General features: G+C 42.4%; 2 protein-coding genes across 11 annotated transcripts in view; one reads left to right on the top strand and one right to left on the bottom strand.

Annotated features, from left to right (window-relative positions):
* The window catches only part of Kiaa0319l (KIAA0319 like), a 104,186-nt gene extending 94,170 nt beyond the window's left edge, over positions 1–10,016 (top strand). Inside the window, exon 21 of one of the 2 annotated variants that reach the window (XM_070008881.1) lies at positions 9,941–10,016. In XM_070008881.1, coding sequence (XP_069864982.1) covers positions 9,941–9,999 — 59 coding nt within the window. In that variant the 3' untranslated portion in view covers positions 10,000–10,016. Of the gene's footprint in view, positions 1–784; positions 1,980–9,940 lie in introns of those variants that run through there. The other variant, XM_070008880.1, reaches the window with a different exon arrangement.
* Positions 10,017–10,107: 91 nt separating this feature from the next.
* Positions 10,108–17,688, bottom strand: part of Zmym4 (zinc finger MYM-type containing 4) — a 106,113-nt gene continuing 98,532 nt past the window's right edge. For all 9 annotated transcript variants that reach the window (XM_070008871.1, XM_070008876.1, XM_070008870.1 and 6 more), the window contains 4 exons: positions 15,883–15,994; positions 13,905–14,153; positions 12,683–12,812; positions 10,108–10,315 (listed from right to left, as the gene is read on the bottom strand). In XM_070008871.1, coding sequence (XP_069864972.1) covers positions 10,108–10,315; positions 12,683–12,812; positions 13,905–14,153; positions 15,883–15,994 — 699 coding nt within the window. The remainder of the gene's footprint in view (positions 10,316–12,682; positions 12,813–13,904; positions 14,154–15,882; positions 15,995–17,688) is intronic.

The following is a 17,688-nucleotide window of genomic DNA, read 5'->3' as shown; positions in this document are numbered from 1 at the left end:
CTAGGAATATGGTTCAAATAGTAGAGTGTTTGCTTAGCAAGTGTGAGGCTCTGAGTCCGCTCTTGGGCTGGTCAGTGCATTGGTCCAGAACACTGGGACCTCACTGTTGGCAATTCCCTCTTGTGGCCTTCCTTTGCTTTCTCTGGAGTATTTTGCACCAGCCAGAGAGTAGACATCTGTTTAACTGCTGCTGAGTGGGATCTGCCCAAAGCTATTACCAGAGCACAGAGCTACAGTCTGTCTGCAGCCAGAGGGATAAGTAGTAGAGATGTCTGCTGTGGCTTGCAGAAATACAGAGATCTTTTCTGCCTCTGATGATGCTTATGGTCCTTGGTTTGTGTTGTGATCTCTGTCAGGCACTCCCTGCAGCCTCCCTGCTCCCCTGTCCCCAGTGCCCATCCAGTAAAGCCAGAGCAGATCAAGAGCTCGTGGGGCAAGTGCCTACATGCATCGAGACTGTGGCCTCACTGTCAGGTCACTGTCCAGGCCAAGCCAAGGGAGGCTCAAAGTCTCAATTCTGCTTTCTTTCTCTTACTTCACCATGAAACTCCAAATCTAAAAGGAGAGTGCCACTGAGTGGTACTGACCACCACTCAGGACCCAGCAGTGTAGCTCTGTACTGATTCCAAGACTGTACTTTCTGTAATTTCACATGCGGACTGCTGTCCCACCCCCCAGCCAGCATGGGAGCATGACGAATGCACTAGATTCCACCTGGAGAAGGATCTGTGGCTCAGTGTGGAAGGTTTGTCATCTGACCCAGGGTTCCATGTCTTCCTTGCAGGCATCAAACAGAAAGGCCCCATGCTGAACAGCAGCCTTATGCACTCTGAGTCAGAGCTGGACAGTGATGATGCCATCTTCACCTGGCCAGACCGGGAGAAGGGCAAACTCCTACATGGTCAGAACGGCTCTGTACCTAACGGGCAGACCCCACTGAAGGCCAGGAGCCCACGAGAGGAGATCTTGTAGTCACTCGGGCTGTCTCTTCTGGGTAGGAGTTGGCAGTGCCTGGGCCTAGAGCACTGCCAGGTTGGTTTCCTCCCTCCCTAGTCTGCGGGTGACTGCTCTCCCAGTGCTGCTGGCCACTCTACCCCAGTACCCCACCCCAAACTGCTGGTACTTGAATCCACAGACTCCAGGAACCCCTGAATGAAGCTGTGAACGAAGAGGTTTCCTCTTTACTATATGGTAGGCCCCCCTAATATCCTAACCTCAGGGCCTCCTCTTTTCCATCTCCCCCTGACTCCCACCTGAGGGCAAACAGCCCCTGGGCTCTTCTCAGCTGCACTGTTGCCTTGCTACAGAGCCCAGAGTACACCCAGTGAGCACCACCAGCCTCCTGGCTCCAGGGGCCTGGCTGTGGGAATGCGCTTGCCCCTTTTCTGGGAAGAGTATGTACCCCCTGGTCAGGCCAAGAGGAAGTAGCATCCCAGCCCACTGATGCTAGAATGGTACTTGATGAAAGCTGTCCAGACCTGAAGCACTGGAGCCCTGCAGGACTAGCCGTTTTAGGGATGCCAGGGGCCTCTGGCTGTTGAGGACATGTGCCCAGCAGCCAGGCTTCTCCCCCTTTTCTTCCTGACCAGCATCTGCTGCTTTTTGGCTGAGGCCAACACTCCATGTCCCCAGAGACAGCCACAGACAAGACTGGAATGTTGTGGCATGAGCGCATGTGTGTGACTGCCCCACTGTGACCCTTCCCAGTCCCTCCATCATTCCTGTGTCCCTTGCACCCGTGTCAGTGAGTGCATGGGCATCACCTCCTCTTAGGGCTCTTCGCTGCTCAAGGCAACTTTGCCAGGAAGAGACTGACTCTGGGCAAGACTTCTGAACTCCAGCCCTGTCACTGGCCTCTCAGCCACGGTGGCTGGGCTTAATGGGAATTTGGGGGGAGCAACTTTTTAAAAAACATTTACAATTTCTACTACTGCACTACTGTCTGTTGTGAGTTGATTAAACATGCTATTTAATTGTGAGCCTTCCTATGTCACACTCTGTTACTGACCTGTTGTGAAATTCACCGCCGGTGCAAAGTGATTGCCTCTGGTAAGCTGTCTGCGGCCTGCTGTCAACACCCGCCAGAGTGCTGGGCTGCCACCTGCCATGGCACATCCTGGGTTCTGGCTGGCCCACCACTGTCTTTCTTCTCATCCCTATGGAAGACATGCCACTCTAAGATCCAGAATATGCCCTTAAGAATTTCGGGCCAGTGCTCTTCCCTTTTGGGTTCTCAAATTGAGGTTGGCCTTGTTCCCAAGTGTACTCATTCTGTGCTGCTCACTTTCCTGCCATGTGCAATATGGCAAAAGGCAGAAGAGCCACCGGACTTACTCTTTCCAAGACTGCACAAAACCTAGCTTTAAGTGGGCAGTAGCACTGGGTGGGACCAGAAGCAGAGGCACAAGGTGATGCAGTCCACACAGATGGGGACAGGACTCAAGTGCAATAGAGGGTTTTAAAAAATACACTGCTGCTGGGGCTGGGAAGGTGGCTCAGTGGTAGAGCGCTTGCCTTGCATGCATGAGGCCCTGGGTTCCATTCCTCAGCACTACATAAGCAAAAAGAAAAAAGCCGGAAGTGGTGCTGTGGCTCAAGTGATAGAGCACTAGCCTTGAGCTGAAGAGCTGAGGGACAGCGCCCAGGCCCAGAGTTCAGGCCCCATGACTGGACCCCCCCCCCAAAAAAATAAAAATAAAAAGTAAAAATAAATAAAAATAAAAATACACTGCTGGAGTTCTGCCTCAGTGGTTCTGGGATAGAGCATGAAAACTATTGTTCTAATGACCCATGACATCCTGATGCTGTTCTTCCCAGGTCCACCACCCAGGACATCCAGGTGGGAAGCATATTCTCAAAGCCACCAGGACAGGAAATTGCCAATGTCTGTCCCATGCTGGTGCAGGAAATTACAGAGGTGAACTCAAATTTCCCAAGGTCTAGTGGGAGTGATGGGTTGCCACGGCAGTGGCCTGTCATAGACAGATGAACAGAAGTGATCAAGTGATGTGTGGGAATAGCTGTGATTCAGGACAGTACTAACAGACCCAGTGGCTTCCTAGCATAGCAGGGAGGCTTCCTTGGCCCACAATCCTCTGCTTCTCTAGGCCTCCCTCCCCCTAAAAAAAACAGACAGCAATGCTGCTCTTCAGGCTTCGGGTCTCGAGCTAGGTTTGATATCTCCATGCTGGTCTACTAGGGGCAGTTGCTTAGGTCCTTCTGAAGCTGGGCTGAATTTCTGCTCACCTCTGCTGTGACTATTTAGGTTTCCTAAACACTTTACCATTGCCAGAGATCTCCCCACTTCTCATGTTCTGAATTAATTTGAAGTCGGGAGGAGATGCATGCATTTGAGTCCCATGTTGGCACTGTTACCTCTAACAGTCACGCGGTGGCACACCATGGGAAAGAAGTACACAAACAGGATTTGTGGAGCCTGTTTTCTGACTTTTGAGACAGGATTTATGTATAGGGAAAAGGGGGAAGGATAGAAAGAATCCTGAGGTAGTAACTAAAATTGCAAGAATTGTTATGAATCTACAGGTTTAACACACACACACACACACACAGGCCTATGCATGTATAGTTTTATAAACAAACAGTAGTTTGTCTACCTTTAAACACTCAAAGGGAACAGAAGCAATTTCAAACTGATTATAAGACTAAGGGTTTGAAATACATTGCTGAGAGAAAAAAAATTTTTTTAAGTGAACGGTTAGAAACATACAGCTAGAAGGAGTATCAAGATTAAAAGTTGGAATAGGGGCTGGGAAGGTGGCTCAGTGGTAGAGTGCTTGCCTTGCATGCATGAGGCCCTGGGTTCGATTCCTCAGCACCACATAAGCAGAAAAGGCTCAACTGCTCCTAGAGCACTAGTCTTGAGCTGAAGAGCTGAGGGACAGCACCCAGGCCCAGAGTTAAGGCCTCACAACCAAAAAAAAAAAAAAAAAAAAAGTTGGAATATTAGATCATAAGCTGAGCCCAAGGCCAGTCTGGCTATACATAGTAAGTTCAAGGTCAGCCTGGGCGACATATCCAGACTGTTTCAAAAGAAAAAAGTACTTATGATTACAGACATAAAAAAAGCACAAGACCTATTTAACAAAAAATACATTTATTTAAACAAAAAAATTTAGCCCAGCTTGTTGCTCACTCAACATTAAGAAATCTATCACAGTGCTTCATATTAAGGCAGGAAAATGTAACTGTGACAAATGCCCCCCATAAAGCATTTGATAAAACTTGTTTATAATTAGAAAAACCCAAACCAGTGCTGGTGGCTTACACCTGTAATCCAAGCTACTCAGGAGGCTGAAATCTGAGGATCACAGTTCAAAACCAGCCCAAGAAGGAAAGTCCATGAGACACTTATCTTCAATAAACCACTCAAAAACCAGAAATGGTGCCGTGGTTCAAGTGGTCAGGAACTAGCCTTGAACACAGGCTCAGGGGCAGTGCCTATACCCTGAGTTCAAGCCCCAAAGCCAAAAACAACAAAAGAAAAGAAAAACCTAACTTGGAACTATGAACCCTCAAGTTGATATAGACTATGTATCTAGTATATTACTATGCATATATGCCTAGGTACATACAGGAAGAATATGGCCACTTAGGATATAATTTTTAAAAGAAACGGAAAAATCCATTAGTAAAATTCACTGAATGAATAAAATTATACAGACACAGAAAAAAAAATGATGTCAATCTTTTATTCAGTGGGGTTGGGTTGGGTGTCTCGAGACCTAGTAAACAATCAACCTTCTTTTGCTACACAGTTTAAGATTGCCTTCTAGAATAGATACACAGGTCTGCATTTAGTGTAAGACTTTAGTTTCCCTAAATCATCACCAATACTTGGTATTACCAATGTTTCCAGTTTTGGCCAATCTTAATTTTAAGTTTAAAAATAAACACTTTCATTATGGAGTTGAACATCTTTATTTTGGGTTTCTATGAGCTGTTGATTCATCATCAGATTTCTTTATGGCTCAGTAGTTTTACATATATCCTACATATAATTTCTTGGAGGCTTTCAAGCATTGCAAATATTGTCCTGAGCTTGTCATTTATTATCTCTATCCTCTTACCGTGTGTATACTAGTCCTAGGGCTCTTTTTGCTCAAGGCTAGTGCTCTACCACTTAACCCACAATTCCACATCCAGTTTTTTGGTGGCAAACTGTAGAGAAGAATCTTATAAATTCTCCTGCCTGTGCTGGCTTCCAACCACAATCTTCAAATCTAAGTTAAGACTACAGGAATGTGCTACCGGTGCCCAGCTTCAATTCTCTATTGAATAAACTTTAATTTGGGTATAATAATCATCTTTTGTTATTTTCCTTATATGGTTTGTGCCTTGGAGATTTCAAGGAAGCATCACATACCTAGATCATGAGACTGTTCTGTAGTTCCTATTAACTTTATAATATTTACCTTTCATCTTTCAGACTTTAATTCATCCTGAGTCCACTTTTGGACAGGATGCTAGCTAGGGATCTAGTTTTACTTTCATGTAAAATGCCAGTTTCCCAACATCGTCTACTAAAACTGGAAGTATTGTATTACAGTGACTAAGTACTTTACAGTTTTGCTACTACTGTGAAATTTCAATTATATTGCTTGCCCTGTAAGTTACAGCTCATGGAGAAGAAATGGCTGAATGCCTTATCAGTGTTTTTTGTTTCTTATTTAACAAGCTTAATTTGAACCTAATGTTTCACTAGCTCATACCCAGGTGTTCCTGAGTATCTGAAAATACAACATAACATGAAAATACTGACTCTTAAAAAGTTATCACCTTCCAATGCTGATAATCTCACCCCCCACCCCCATAATGTGATTCAACTTACCATTCTGCAAAGCAGTAATGGGACCGTGAATGTAGTAGGTGTATTAATGAGGACACTTGTTTGGTTACTTTAATGGAAACAAAGTACAGTAACAACAACTCCGAGCAGCTTTCTGATGCTCCGCTCTGGGGCCATTCAATCCAGGAGATAGATGGCTCTGTCCATGAAGCCAATGTGCTCTAGGGTGTTGTCCTCTCCCTTAGGGACAAAACCACTTTGCCATAGTAAATGAGGAAGGAAAACATCAGAGGAGGTAGCCTGGTAACTGTAAACTCATTCAACAAAACTTAGTCCCACTCTTAGCTGAAGGATATCCTGGAAAATAGACTGTTCCTAAGAATACAGTGTACTGTTAGTGAGGTAAAGTAGGAAGATGGCCATTGCTGTGTAGTGGTCTTGACCCCAAAGTGCTGATATAAAACCATTACCAAGTGAAAGAAGCTTTAGAGAATTTTTTTTCCCCAAGTAAAAAGTATGCAGGATTAGGGAATGTAGCTCCAGTGGTCTGGTACCTGCCTACCATGCACAAGGCCCTGGGTTTGATCCCCAGTACCTCAATAAACTGTATGGCATATTCCTTTTATATTTATGAGTGCACTATGCAGTATTTCCTTTTCTCAATGCAGAGAAGTTCATTGGGATTTTTATGATTTTATTATACCATAGTACTTAGTATGTGATATATATAGAACTGATCATGTAGAGGACTAGGTTTGGAGAATCCACACTGCTGAACCTAGTGAAAAATCTAGACCATGGTCTGGGAATTGATTTCTTCAAAGACTTAGTCGTGCCAGGCAATCTGTGTATGTCATTAAAAAAAAAAATCTGATATGTGAAAGACTACCATATGCCAGACACACTAAGGATTACTATTTTCACGTTGTAGATGCTAACACTGAGGCACAGAGGTTTAGTAACTTACATTAGGTTATAAATAACCAGTAAGCAGAAAAACAAGGCTCTCAAGCCTTTGGTCTTTGTAGTATGTAGTAAGTAGACCTTCCTGGATAAGAATAGCAACATCTGAGGAGACACTTGAAGCAGAGAGGAACAAAGGTGTTGTTGCGGGGCTGGGAAGGTGGCTCAGTGGTAGAGTGCTTGCTTTGCATGCATGAGGCCCTGGGTTCAATTCCTCAGCACCACATAAGCAAAAAGAAAAAAGCCGGAAGTGGCGCTGTGGCTCAAGTGGTAGGGCACTAGCCTTGAGCTGAAGAGCTGAGGGACAGTGCTCAGGCCCAGAGTTCAGGCTCCACAACTGGACCAAAAGAAAAAAAAAAAAAAAAAAAAAGGTGTTGTTGCCTGATGATTACATGAAAATCTACATCATGAGTTTAATAGAAAGCAAATTCATTTACAGAAATTCATCTTTACTGTAGACTGGTGCTTTTTTTGTTAGAATATTCTTGTTTTACAAAATTAGGAATGTGCCAGGCGCTGGTGGCTCATGCCTGTAATCCTAGCTACTCAGGAGGCTGAGATCTGAGGATCTCGGTTCAAAGCCAGCCCGGGCAGGAGAGACCGTGAGACTCCTATCTCCAATAAACCACCAGAAAACCGGAAGTGGCACTGTAGCTCAAGTGGTAGAGCGCTCGCCTTGAGCTGAAGAGCTGAGGGACAGCGCCCAGGCCCAGAGTTCAAGCCCCACGACCGACAGAAGAAAAAAAAAAATTAGGAATGCTACAAGGCAGATAGAAATGGTCTACAGGAATTTGGAAATATATTTGCACAATACCTTGACTTTGATGCTAAGCAAAATGCCATATAGTCATACAGACTGAACTTAAATATATGTATGTTCTTATCTTGTTAATGTTAACTGATGCAAGCTTTATAAATAAAACGAAAGCCTAAAATACGTATATGAATAGCTTTCAAGGCTTTGGATAGTTAATTACCTAGAAATGGGAACAAGGTTTTTTGATAGATAAACTGCTGTGAAATATTTACTGGGCTTAATAAAAGGTAAATAATTTCTTTTCCAAAAACTGCTATTTTTCTTTGCAATTTTACTATCTGTTGGGTCATACCAATAGGGTCAAATAGAAAAAAAAAGATATTTAAAGTCCTTCTAAGTCATAAAGAAAAGCACTCACCCATCAAATACAAATATATTTTATTCTAAGGGAAAATTTCTGTGGTTTCTGCAAAGGGAAACCCAAATGTGGTTAAAAACCAAAAGATTAGCAATAATGATTTAGATGTTTCTCTTTTTTCTCTTTCCTGGAAAAAACTGTAATCTTACATAATTTAATAAAATTTCAAAAGGCAAATAATTGGACACAACATCAACAGCTACACTGATGAAGAATGACCAATAATTAATCAGTATTTTCTCCTAGGAATTAGCTCAGGGTCTGGGCAACTCTGTATACTAACATGCAGTTGAAATCCTGATTTAGTCACATTTTATCTGAGTCCTCATGATTCTCCACTAAAAGATACAGATTATTTTGTCTTTCTGGCCTTTTATATAATATTTGTTTTTTAAGAACTGCAGATGGGACAATATTAGTGTTTATACAAACCATAAAACTGGCATGATGGGTCCATTACACCTGATGTTCCTGGATGGTTTATTGGCAGATTTATCAGACAATCCACTGCTTTTCCTCCAAAACAGGTCTAGAAGTAAGAGGTTTCCCCATCAGAAATGACAAACACAGATGGAATTCATCATATAGAACCGGGAAGATTTACTTCTTTCACGCAGTTCTTGGTAACAAACATGAGATTTGTTACAGGCAGAGACAGAACCATCAAGTATACAATGTCAAAAGGCTCACTTTAAACAAAATACACCTGTCATCCACACCTAACATGGGACATACTGAAAAGCCTTTTAAGATAAAACTTCCTAGGAAGCTTTTTGACTTCTCTGAATTTTATCACAAAGTCAAATTAACCTCACCTAAGAAGTTCTATGATTGATCAACATCATGAAAGCTTTGATTCAAAGGTTTGTTGGGAAGAAACTGAGGATGGAGATGAGGGAGACGGACTGCTGTGCCACACACACCTGTGACTTGCAGAACTACTGAAAGAGCTAGAGTCTGGAATAATGCTATAAGAGACCTGCTTGTGAATATGCAAAACAGTCCATGTCTCTGTACCTAACACCAGAATCCCTATTTGCAAATTTCTTAGGGCAACAAGGTCATCTTCCAAATGTTTTACACAGGAACATATTTAGACCTTTTCTAACATAATTCCGTTAGCTAAGTAATACTGTGTTTTTGTGGAATCACCCACAGTTTTGCCAGAGTCAAGGAGATAGATGAATCTTTTTGAAATGGCAAGAGCCTCTAGAAATTGGTGCAAAAGACTATTCAGAATCACTTTGGGAACAAGGAAGGTAAAACAATGGGAGAAAGCTGCCATGGGGGAGAAGTAAATCTAGAGCCCCCATTTCCGTGTCCTACAGCTCAAGCCATGAGACAGTGCAATAAGGGCCAGTACCCAGCCAAGCGGGCTTTTCAGTAGGTTTTCTACAAACATTTCAGGACACTAGGAGACTACTGGGCTCCACATCTTCTGTGCATAATTGAGTTTGTGGAATACCATCCCCTTTAATTTACCCACATCCAGACCCAGTGCTGAAAAGGCCAGACCAGAGAGTGAATGTTTCTGGACACATTATTATTTCCTCAATAGCAGTGATGCAGTTTTCCCTGGTGTGAGGGGCCTGTAGGGAAAGCTCTAGAGGTTTCTATCCTTCATGTAAATGGCTTGGCAGTGAAAATCAAAATCAATACCACTTTACTATCTTTGTAAAAAGAGCTAGTATTTTATTGGGCTTCAAGCCTGGACCCCACCGCTTCATTTGATGTCATCTCAGCTCAGCACTGATTTTCTCCCTGCTTTTCTGGAGGGCCTGCTCACGTGGCCTGCTACAGCCAAAGCTACCTCTCTAAGCTCTAAGGTTACTATGGTAGAGTTTTATACAACAGTCTTCCTTAAAAATATTCCACAATTTGTTATTCCCAACAAAATAAGATGATGCACCACTCAGAGAAACTGTTAGTCATTCTGAAGATGTCTAAGAACTATCACTGCCAAATAACAATTCTCAATTCATATTCTTTCCTTCAGTTTTCATTTGTACATCCACACTGTGGTTCACGAGTCATCTGTCTTCCACCGTCTCATAATCAAGTCAAGAGGACTTGGAGCTATACATCGCTTCCCATCAGCTAGATGCATTCACAGTTTGGTGCATACCAATGTGTATGAAAATAGGAACCGCACATCCATCCATATTAATCTGATAATTCAACATCAGAGTCTTCAGATTTGGCTTTGGCAAGTTCTTCGTGCACCTCCCTCACCATGAGGATACGTGTTAACATGGTGTCCAGGGTCCCAGGGTCTATCGGGAATGTGGAGTACCACATGGGGCTATTCGGGACACAGGAGCGCTCAGGTTGAAGGTAAAACACATCATTCCTCTGCTTCACACTTTCGGAACTAGCCACAGAAGGAGAGGAAACATACAAAAAAAAGGAAAATTGGGATCAGAAAGTACAGGAAATATGAACTTTCAACTTTCCCCCGCTTCCACTTACATAACCGCAGTGAAACCAATGGTTTCAGCATTCTCCTCCAGGGAGTAATCTACAGTTCCATATCTTTTCACACTCAGAAAATCACACTGAATTGGTGATGAGAATATTAATAAAAGACAAGTGTAAGTCACATTTTAGTCCTGAAAACAACAGGAACATGGCTGGGTGTGGTGGCTCCCACTGGTAATCTTAATCATTGGGAGGCTGAGATCTATGGCTTGAGGTTCAAAGTCAGCACAGGCCATCCAATTAACTATCCCCAAAAAGGCCAGAAATAGAGCTGTGGCTTAAGTGATAGAGTGCTAGCCTTGAGTCCAGACCTAGAGGTACACACACACACACACACACACACACACACACACACACACACACACACACACACACACACACACACACACACACACACACACACACACACACACACACACACACACACACACACACACACACACACGGAACACACCAGGGGTATGCCTCAAGATTCAATCCCCAGTACTGGAGAAAAAAACAGTCCCTGCACTTCAACATAGTAATTCCACTTCTCAGAATGTAATCAAAGTAAATAAGGGCAAAAGAAAAATAAAAGCTTTAAATGTGGTGACATTCATTTTTTTATTTTACTTTATATTTTTATCAGTCATGGGGCTTGAACTCTGGGCCTGGGCACTGTCCCTCAGCTCTTCAGCTTAAGGCAAGCCCTCTACCAATTAAGCCACAGAGTCACTTCCTGTTTTCTGGTGATTTATTGGAGATAAGAGTTTCACAGACTTTCCTGCCCGGGCTGGCTTTGAACTGTGATCCTCAGATCTCAGCCTCCAGAGTAGCTAGGATTATAGGCGTGAGCCACCAGTGCCGGGCCATCCCTATTTAAAAACAAAACAAAACAAAACAAAAAACTATCAGAAGAAACAAAAGTCAAACAGGCTGAGAACAGCATCTCCTAAAAGGCTGTACTCTAAACTGAGCCCCAAGGTCACTTAATATCACAAAAGCAACACAGCCACCAACTTTCTTTGAAATGTTGTTTTTTGAAATAATGCTTCTCAAGGAAAAGGGGCAGTTAAAAAATTTCAATTCTCGAGCTGGGCACCAGTGGCTCACATCTGTAATCCTAGCTACTCAGGAGACTGATCTCTGAGGATCGCAGTTCAAAGCCAGCCTGGGGAAGAAAGTCCGTGAAACTCTTATCCAGAAAACTGGAAGTGGCACTGTAGCTCAAGTGGAGCACTAGCCTTAGCTGAAGGGCATAGGGACAGCGCCCAGGCCCAGAGTTCAAGTCCCACGACCAACCAAAAAAAAAAAAAATTCAATTCTCACCAGAGCTGGTGGCTCAGACCTGTAATCCTAGCTACTCAGGAGGATGAGATCTGAGGATTAGTGTTCCAAGCCAGCCCCAAGCCAGCTCTGGCAGGAAAGTCTGTGAAATTCTTATCTCCAATAAACCACCAGAAAACCAGAAGTGGCGCTGTGGCTCAAGTGGTAGAGTGCTCACCTTGAAACTGAAGAGCTGAGGGACAGCGCCCAGGCCCAGAGTTCAAGCCCCACAACCGACAGAAGAAAAAAAAAATTCAGTCCTCAGCTGGGAATGTGGCTTAGTAGTAGTGTTTGCCTAGCCTGCATGAAGCCTTAGGTTTGATTTCTCAGTACCACATAAACAGAAAAAGACATAAGTGGTGCTGTGGCTCAAGTAGTAGAGTGCTAGCCTTGAGCAAAAGAAGCTCAGGGACAATGCCCAGGCCCTGGGTTCAAACCCCAGGACAATCAAAAGAAAAGAAAAAAAATTCAATTCTCAGCTGTGAATGTAGCTCAGAAGGAGTGAGTACTTGCCTAGCATATGCAAAAGTCCTGGGTTTGATCCCATCTCTACCAAAGAAATAAAACAACAACAACAACAACAAAAACAATTCTCTGAACGTTGTTTTTCTGCCTATAAGTTTAGTGATGTGTCTTCTCAGAACTTTTCCATACAAGTAAGTTACCATAGATTGGATATCACAAAAAGGCTGAGCAATTTTTATGAAGATTGCATAACAACAGTCTGTATTTTTGCTCTTGAAATTTTGGAAGAAGAAAGTATCAAGATAAAACAAGTTGCTTCTTGGTTCAAAATACAGGCAGGTAAGAGCATGAAGAAAAACTGAAGTTATAGGTAAGTCTCTGTCAACAGAGAGAAACCAGCGACATTTCTGATATTCAAGCATCTGGCATGCAAACCAGGTTAACTGAGTCATGAAGGGCAGCCACACCGACACAAAGGGTGATTTCTTACCATTTTGACAGGTAAAACTCATACAGTCGAACAGGGCACCTCAGTGGGTTGTCAGTATTCTCGGCCATCTCCACACCCACTGGGACATCATCATCTTCATTCCGTTTCCTCTTGCCAACCGTTAGTTTATCTTAAGATAGGAAACAATAATCATGTGTAAAAGAGGCTACTCTTCAAGTCAGGACACGTAAAGTCTTATTCACAACCAGATCTTTGTTCCACTCCTTCTCTTTGATTCAGGGAAATCAACAGGTATTCACTGGGATCTCATGAAAGTGAAGTGCCAGACATTATTCTAAGTGCTGAGTTTATAGCATGACAGGAAACCAAGTATCTGCTCTGTGACAGTTATGTCCCCTGTTCAACAACGTGGAGTCACCCTGGCAAAGGCACCACAGGCCAGCCCTGCTGGCCTTGACTAGAGGTACAGTTCTCAAGCCACAGCAAGGACAGCAGAGAAAAAGGTTCGCATGATCTCTTACACAGAGATTAAGATGGACACTGTCATCTCTTCCGAAAGTATTTCTACTGTGGGGCATCAGCACCCAGCTGTTCAATTTTGTTTGCTTTGTGCTATATTGTGAAAAATTCCATCTTTGTCAGGAAAAGAAGTGCTCAGGAGAGTTGATCATTTTACAAGAAAAGGACAAACTCTTTCTTAACAACATAATGGGGTAAGGCACTACTATTTCCTTTGGTTGTGTGTGCATACACACATGCACATGTACACACACACACACACAAACACACACATGCTAGTCCTGGGGTTTGAATTAAGGGCCTGGACACTGTTCTTTAGCTTTTTTTCTGGTCAAAAGGCTAGTGCTCTATCACTCGAGCCACAGCTCTGGTTCTAGCTTTTTGGTAAACAATTGGAGATAAGAGTCTCAGGGGCTTTCCAGCCTGGGCTGGCTTCAAACTTCAATCCTCAGATTTCAGCCCCTTGATTAGCTAGGATTACAGGTGTGAGCCACTAGTATCTGGCTCTGTGAGAAGCTTTAAGTGTAGATTATTTGGGCTTTGTCCAATTAAATTAATATTCCTAATTTAAAAGCTAACAAAAGTATACTGAAGCAAATGATCCTTCTCATTTTGACAAGTCTTTAACCTGCCCAATAATACAGAAAAAAAATCAAAGTTTCCCTTTACAAGTGTAGAATTCACAATGACCCCTCTGTCACAGCCCTGTTTTAGTACCAATAGAAATTTCAGAAGCACTCACCTGGCTCTGACTCCGGCTTCTGTAAAGGTGGGAAGAACCTCAGATATGTCATCTTGGTGCTGTACTTCAGAGTCCTGGTCCGTCTCATCACGTGGGCAAAGGAAAGCCTCAAGTGCTCTGTAACATTCTTTAGTTGAAAGTATTTGGTATTGAAAAAAAGGAGGGTGTTTAAGAGGACGATTGGCGAGTAAGCGCCCAGCTGTTTACACTCCCATAAATGTTCTTCTTCGATGCGAGAGAACATGTAACCTAGACAGAGGAGCGGAAGAAATGGTACTGAGTGAATGAACTGCCCGCTTTCTAGGACAGGAAGATATGAAGGAGAAACTGATTGTTCTCCTCTTTCCCTCTCTCTGCTGTAGAGAAAAACAGGAGCAGCACTATAAAGAGAAGGGTACAGGATTCCAACTACGTAGATGCTATGAACACTCTACTTCCTCAGTAATAGTTCTAATAAACTATTATTGTTTTAGATCAGGAGGTGGTGATATTTCCCTACAAAGAGTGAGAAAGTAAATACTTTTGGCTCTGTGGTCCCGGAAGGCACTGTACAACTATTTTGTTCTAGAAAATAAGGAGCCATGGTCAATGCAAAAAACTAAGAAATGTGACTATATGACACTAAGATTTATTTGTAGAAACATCTGAATTTCGGGCTGGGAAGTTGACACAGTGGTAGAGTGCTTGCCTTGCATGCATGAGGCCCTGGGTTCGATTCCTTAGCACCACATAAGCAAAAAGAAAAAAGCCGGAAGTGGCGCTGTGGCTCAAGTGGTAGAGTGCTAGCCTTGAGCTGAAGAGCTGAGGGACAGCACCCAGGCCCAGAGTTCAGGCCCCACGACCGGACCTCCCCACAAAAAAAAAAAAAAAAAAGAAAAAGAAAAAGAAACATCTGAATTTCATATAATTTTCATATCAGACTAATACTTCTGGAAATGGCACTGTGGCTCAAGTGGTAGAGTGCTAGCCTTGAGCACAAAGAGGCTCAAGGACAGCACCCAGGCCCAGAGTTAAAGACCTAGGCCTGGCAAAACAACAACAGGGAATGAGCCAGACTTGGCTCACTCCTGTCAGATCACTCTGCTTTAGCCAAGGTCATTAGGGGGTAGGTACCTTCCTTCAAATCCCTCTTATTTTAAATTTATGCTAATAGTAATTGCACGGAATAAGTCAGATAAGGGTAGATTATATGCATACATGCAGAGACCAAAATGAAATCCTCCTGGGCACTAACTGATGCTAATAAAAATGGAGAGAGAGTCCTGATGACTTGTCTGGGGTTTTTCTTGAAACAAAGAAGTTTTACAAAGAATGAAGTGAATGTATTCTTTTTTGCATCTTTCTTTCGGGGCTATTTTAGTAAGTCTTCCCTAACATCCCTTCAATCCTCTTTGTGTCTGTTCTGCATTTCTATTCCCAGGAGATTATCCACACACATGACTTTGACTTCCAAATCTATGTCCTGAGCCCCACCTCTGAATGCTAAATGCATCAACTCATGATGTGACTCAGAATGCTTTAAAAGTGCTCAGCAGCTCCAAAGAAAGGACAGTCATCCTGGGCATAACACTATTCACAGCTAGGAGCCTAGGATCAACAGTAGCCTATGGACTTCTCTAATGACACAAGGCCAAAGATAATTCAAAGAGGATCTAGGTGAGCATATATGAAACTATCATTCTTGCAGGTAGAATATGTGGCAACTACAAAAATTTCTAAAAAGGAAAATATAGCTTCTATTTTTTATTTTCAGCAATGAGTATCTACACATGTACTTTGTAGAAGTTATATACAGTGACTTTATTAACTGTTGCAATCTTAGTAAAATATTCAACAATACATCTAAAGATATCTTCTGAAAAGCATAATTATAAATCAGAACAGATATATATATATATATAATTTATAAAAAGATGATCACAAAACAAATTTTTAAAGTTTATCATAAAAACAATCAAAATAAAAACAATCACCTTACCATTAGGAAGTATTGTAGGTTCCCATATTTTCAAGAGTTTGGTAAGTTCAATCATAAATCTGGAATAGGGCTCAGTAAAAATGTTATCTATTCTACCATTTTCAAACAGGTACTAAAAGGAAAAGGAAAAGAAAGCATAAGCTTAAAAACAGTAACTCAAAGAATATAGTTTCCCCTTAAATTTTGTCTTCAATATTACGAACAATGTTCAATTCAAAGTATTTTAAGAATAAAATACAAGAATTCAAGTTGAAGGTCTCCTTTACATTAACTGTCACTACCCTTAACACTGAACTGATAAGATAAAGCTTTTCACTTTCTTTAAAAAGAAATCATAATGAGAGAAGGGGTGACATTGTCCAAAAAGGAGTGTACTCATTACCTCATGCATGTAATTGTAATACCTCTGCAAATTACCTTCATAATAGCAATTACTTAAAGTTAAAAAAAAAAAGAGCCAGGTGCCTGTGGCTCACACCTGTAATACTAGCTACTCAGGAGGCTGAGATCTAAGGATCTCCGTTCAAAGCCAGTCCAGGCAGGAAAGTCTGTGAGATTCTTATCTCCAATTATACACCAGAGAAATAACTGGAAGTGGTGCTGTGGCTCAAGTGGTAGAGTGCTGAAGAGCTCAGGGACAGAGCCCAGGCCCAGAGTTCAAGCTCTACAACCAACATACATAAATAAGTAAATAAAATAAAAAAACATGGGCTAGACAAGGTGCTGGTGGCTCATGCCTACCTATTCAAGAGGCTGAGATCAGAGTGAGGATCTAGGTTCAAAGCCATGCCAGCAGCAATCTGTGAGACTCTTGTCTCTAATTAAGCTGGAAATGGGGGTATAGCTCAAGCGATAGAGTAGTAGGTTTAGAGTTTTTTGTTTTTGGTCGGTCATGGGGCCTGAACTCTGGGCCTGGGCACTGTCCCTCAGCTCTTCAGCTAGGGTTCTACCACTTGAGCCACAGCACCACTTCTGGCTTTTTCTGCTTATGTGGTACTGAGGAATCGAACCAGGGCCTCATGCATGCAAGACAAGCACTCTACCACTGAGCCACCTTCTCAGCCCCTAGAGTAGTAGTTTTGAGCACAAAATCAGAGACAGCTCCCAGGCCCTTGAGTTCAAGCCCCAGGAACACACACACACACACACACACACACACACACACACACACACACACACACACACACACACACACACACACACACACACACACACACACACACACACACACACACACACACACACACACACACACACACACACACACACACACACACACACACACACGGAGAAGGGTGGGAGTAGGGCTCCAGTAGAAAAGTGCCTGATCTTAAGTGTTACCAAAACAAACAAGCAAACAAAACAAGCACCTCAGCTAATAAAGCCAACTGCCATTAATATGTAGAATAATTTATCTTTAAGAAGTCATTTAAAAACAGTATTTTGTTTCCCTTTAGATCAAGGATGAAACAAGAATATGTCTATTCTTGCCACTCCTATTCAACATTGCTCTGCAGGTCTTAACCAGAACTAACAAGAGAAAAATACAAAGCATTCATATAGGAAAAGAAGAAATTGCATATGGTAAGAACTTATACACAGAAGATCCTAAAAAATCCACACATTAAAGAAAAAAAAAAAAAACCTAGCTGTTAAAACTAATGAGAGAACTCAGTAAAGTTGCAGGATACAAACAATATGCAAAAATCAGCCGCATTTCTATAAACTAGCACTGAGCAATCCAAACAAGAAACTAAGATAACAGGATCATTTGTCACGATAGCATCAAAGAAAAGAAAGTACTAC

Source organism: Dipodomys merriami, unplaced genomic scaffold (genome assembly GCF_024711535.1).
Source record: "Dipodomys merriami isolate MVZ:Mamm:240054 unplaced genomic scaffold, mDipMer1.0.p SCAF_71, whole genome shotgun sequence".
Lineage (NCBI taxonomy): Eukaryota > Metazoa > Chordata > Mammalia > Rodentia > Heteromyidae > Dipodomys > Dipodomys merriami.
The sequence above is the reverse complement of the archived record's forward strand: the minus strand, read 5'-3'. Positions and strand labels throughout refer to the sequence as shown.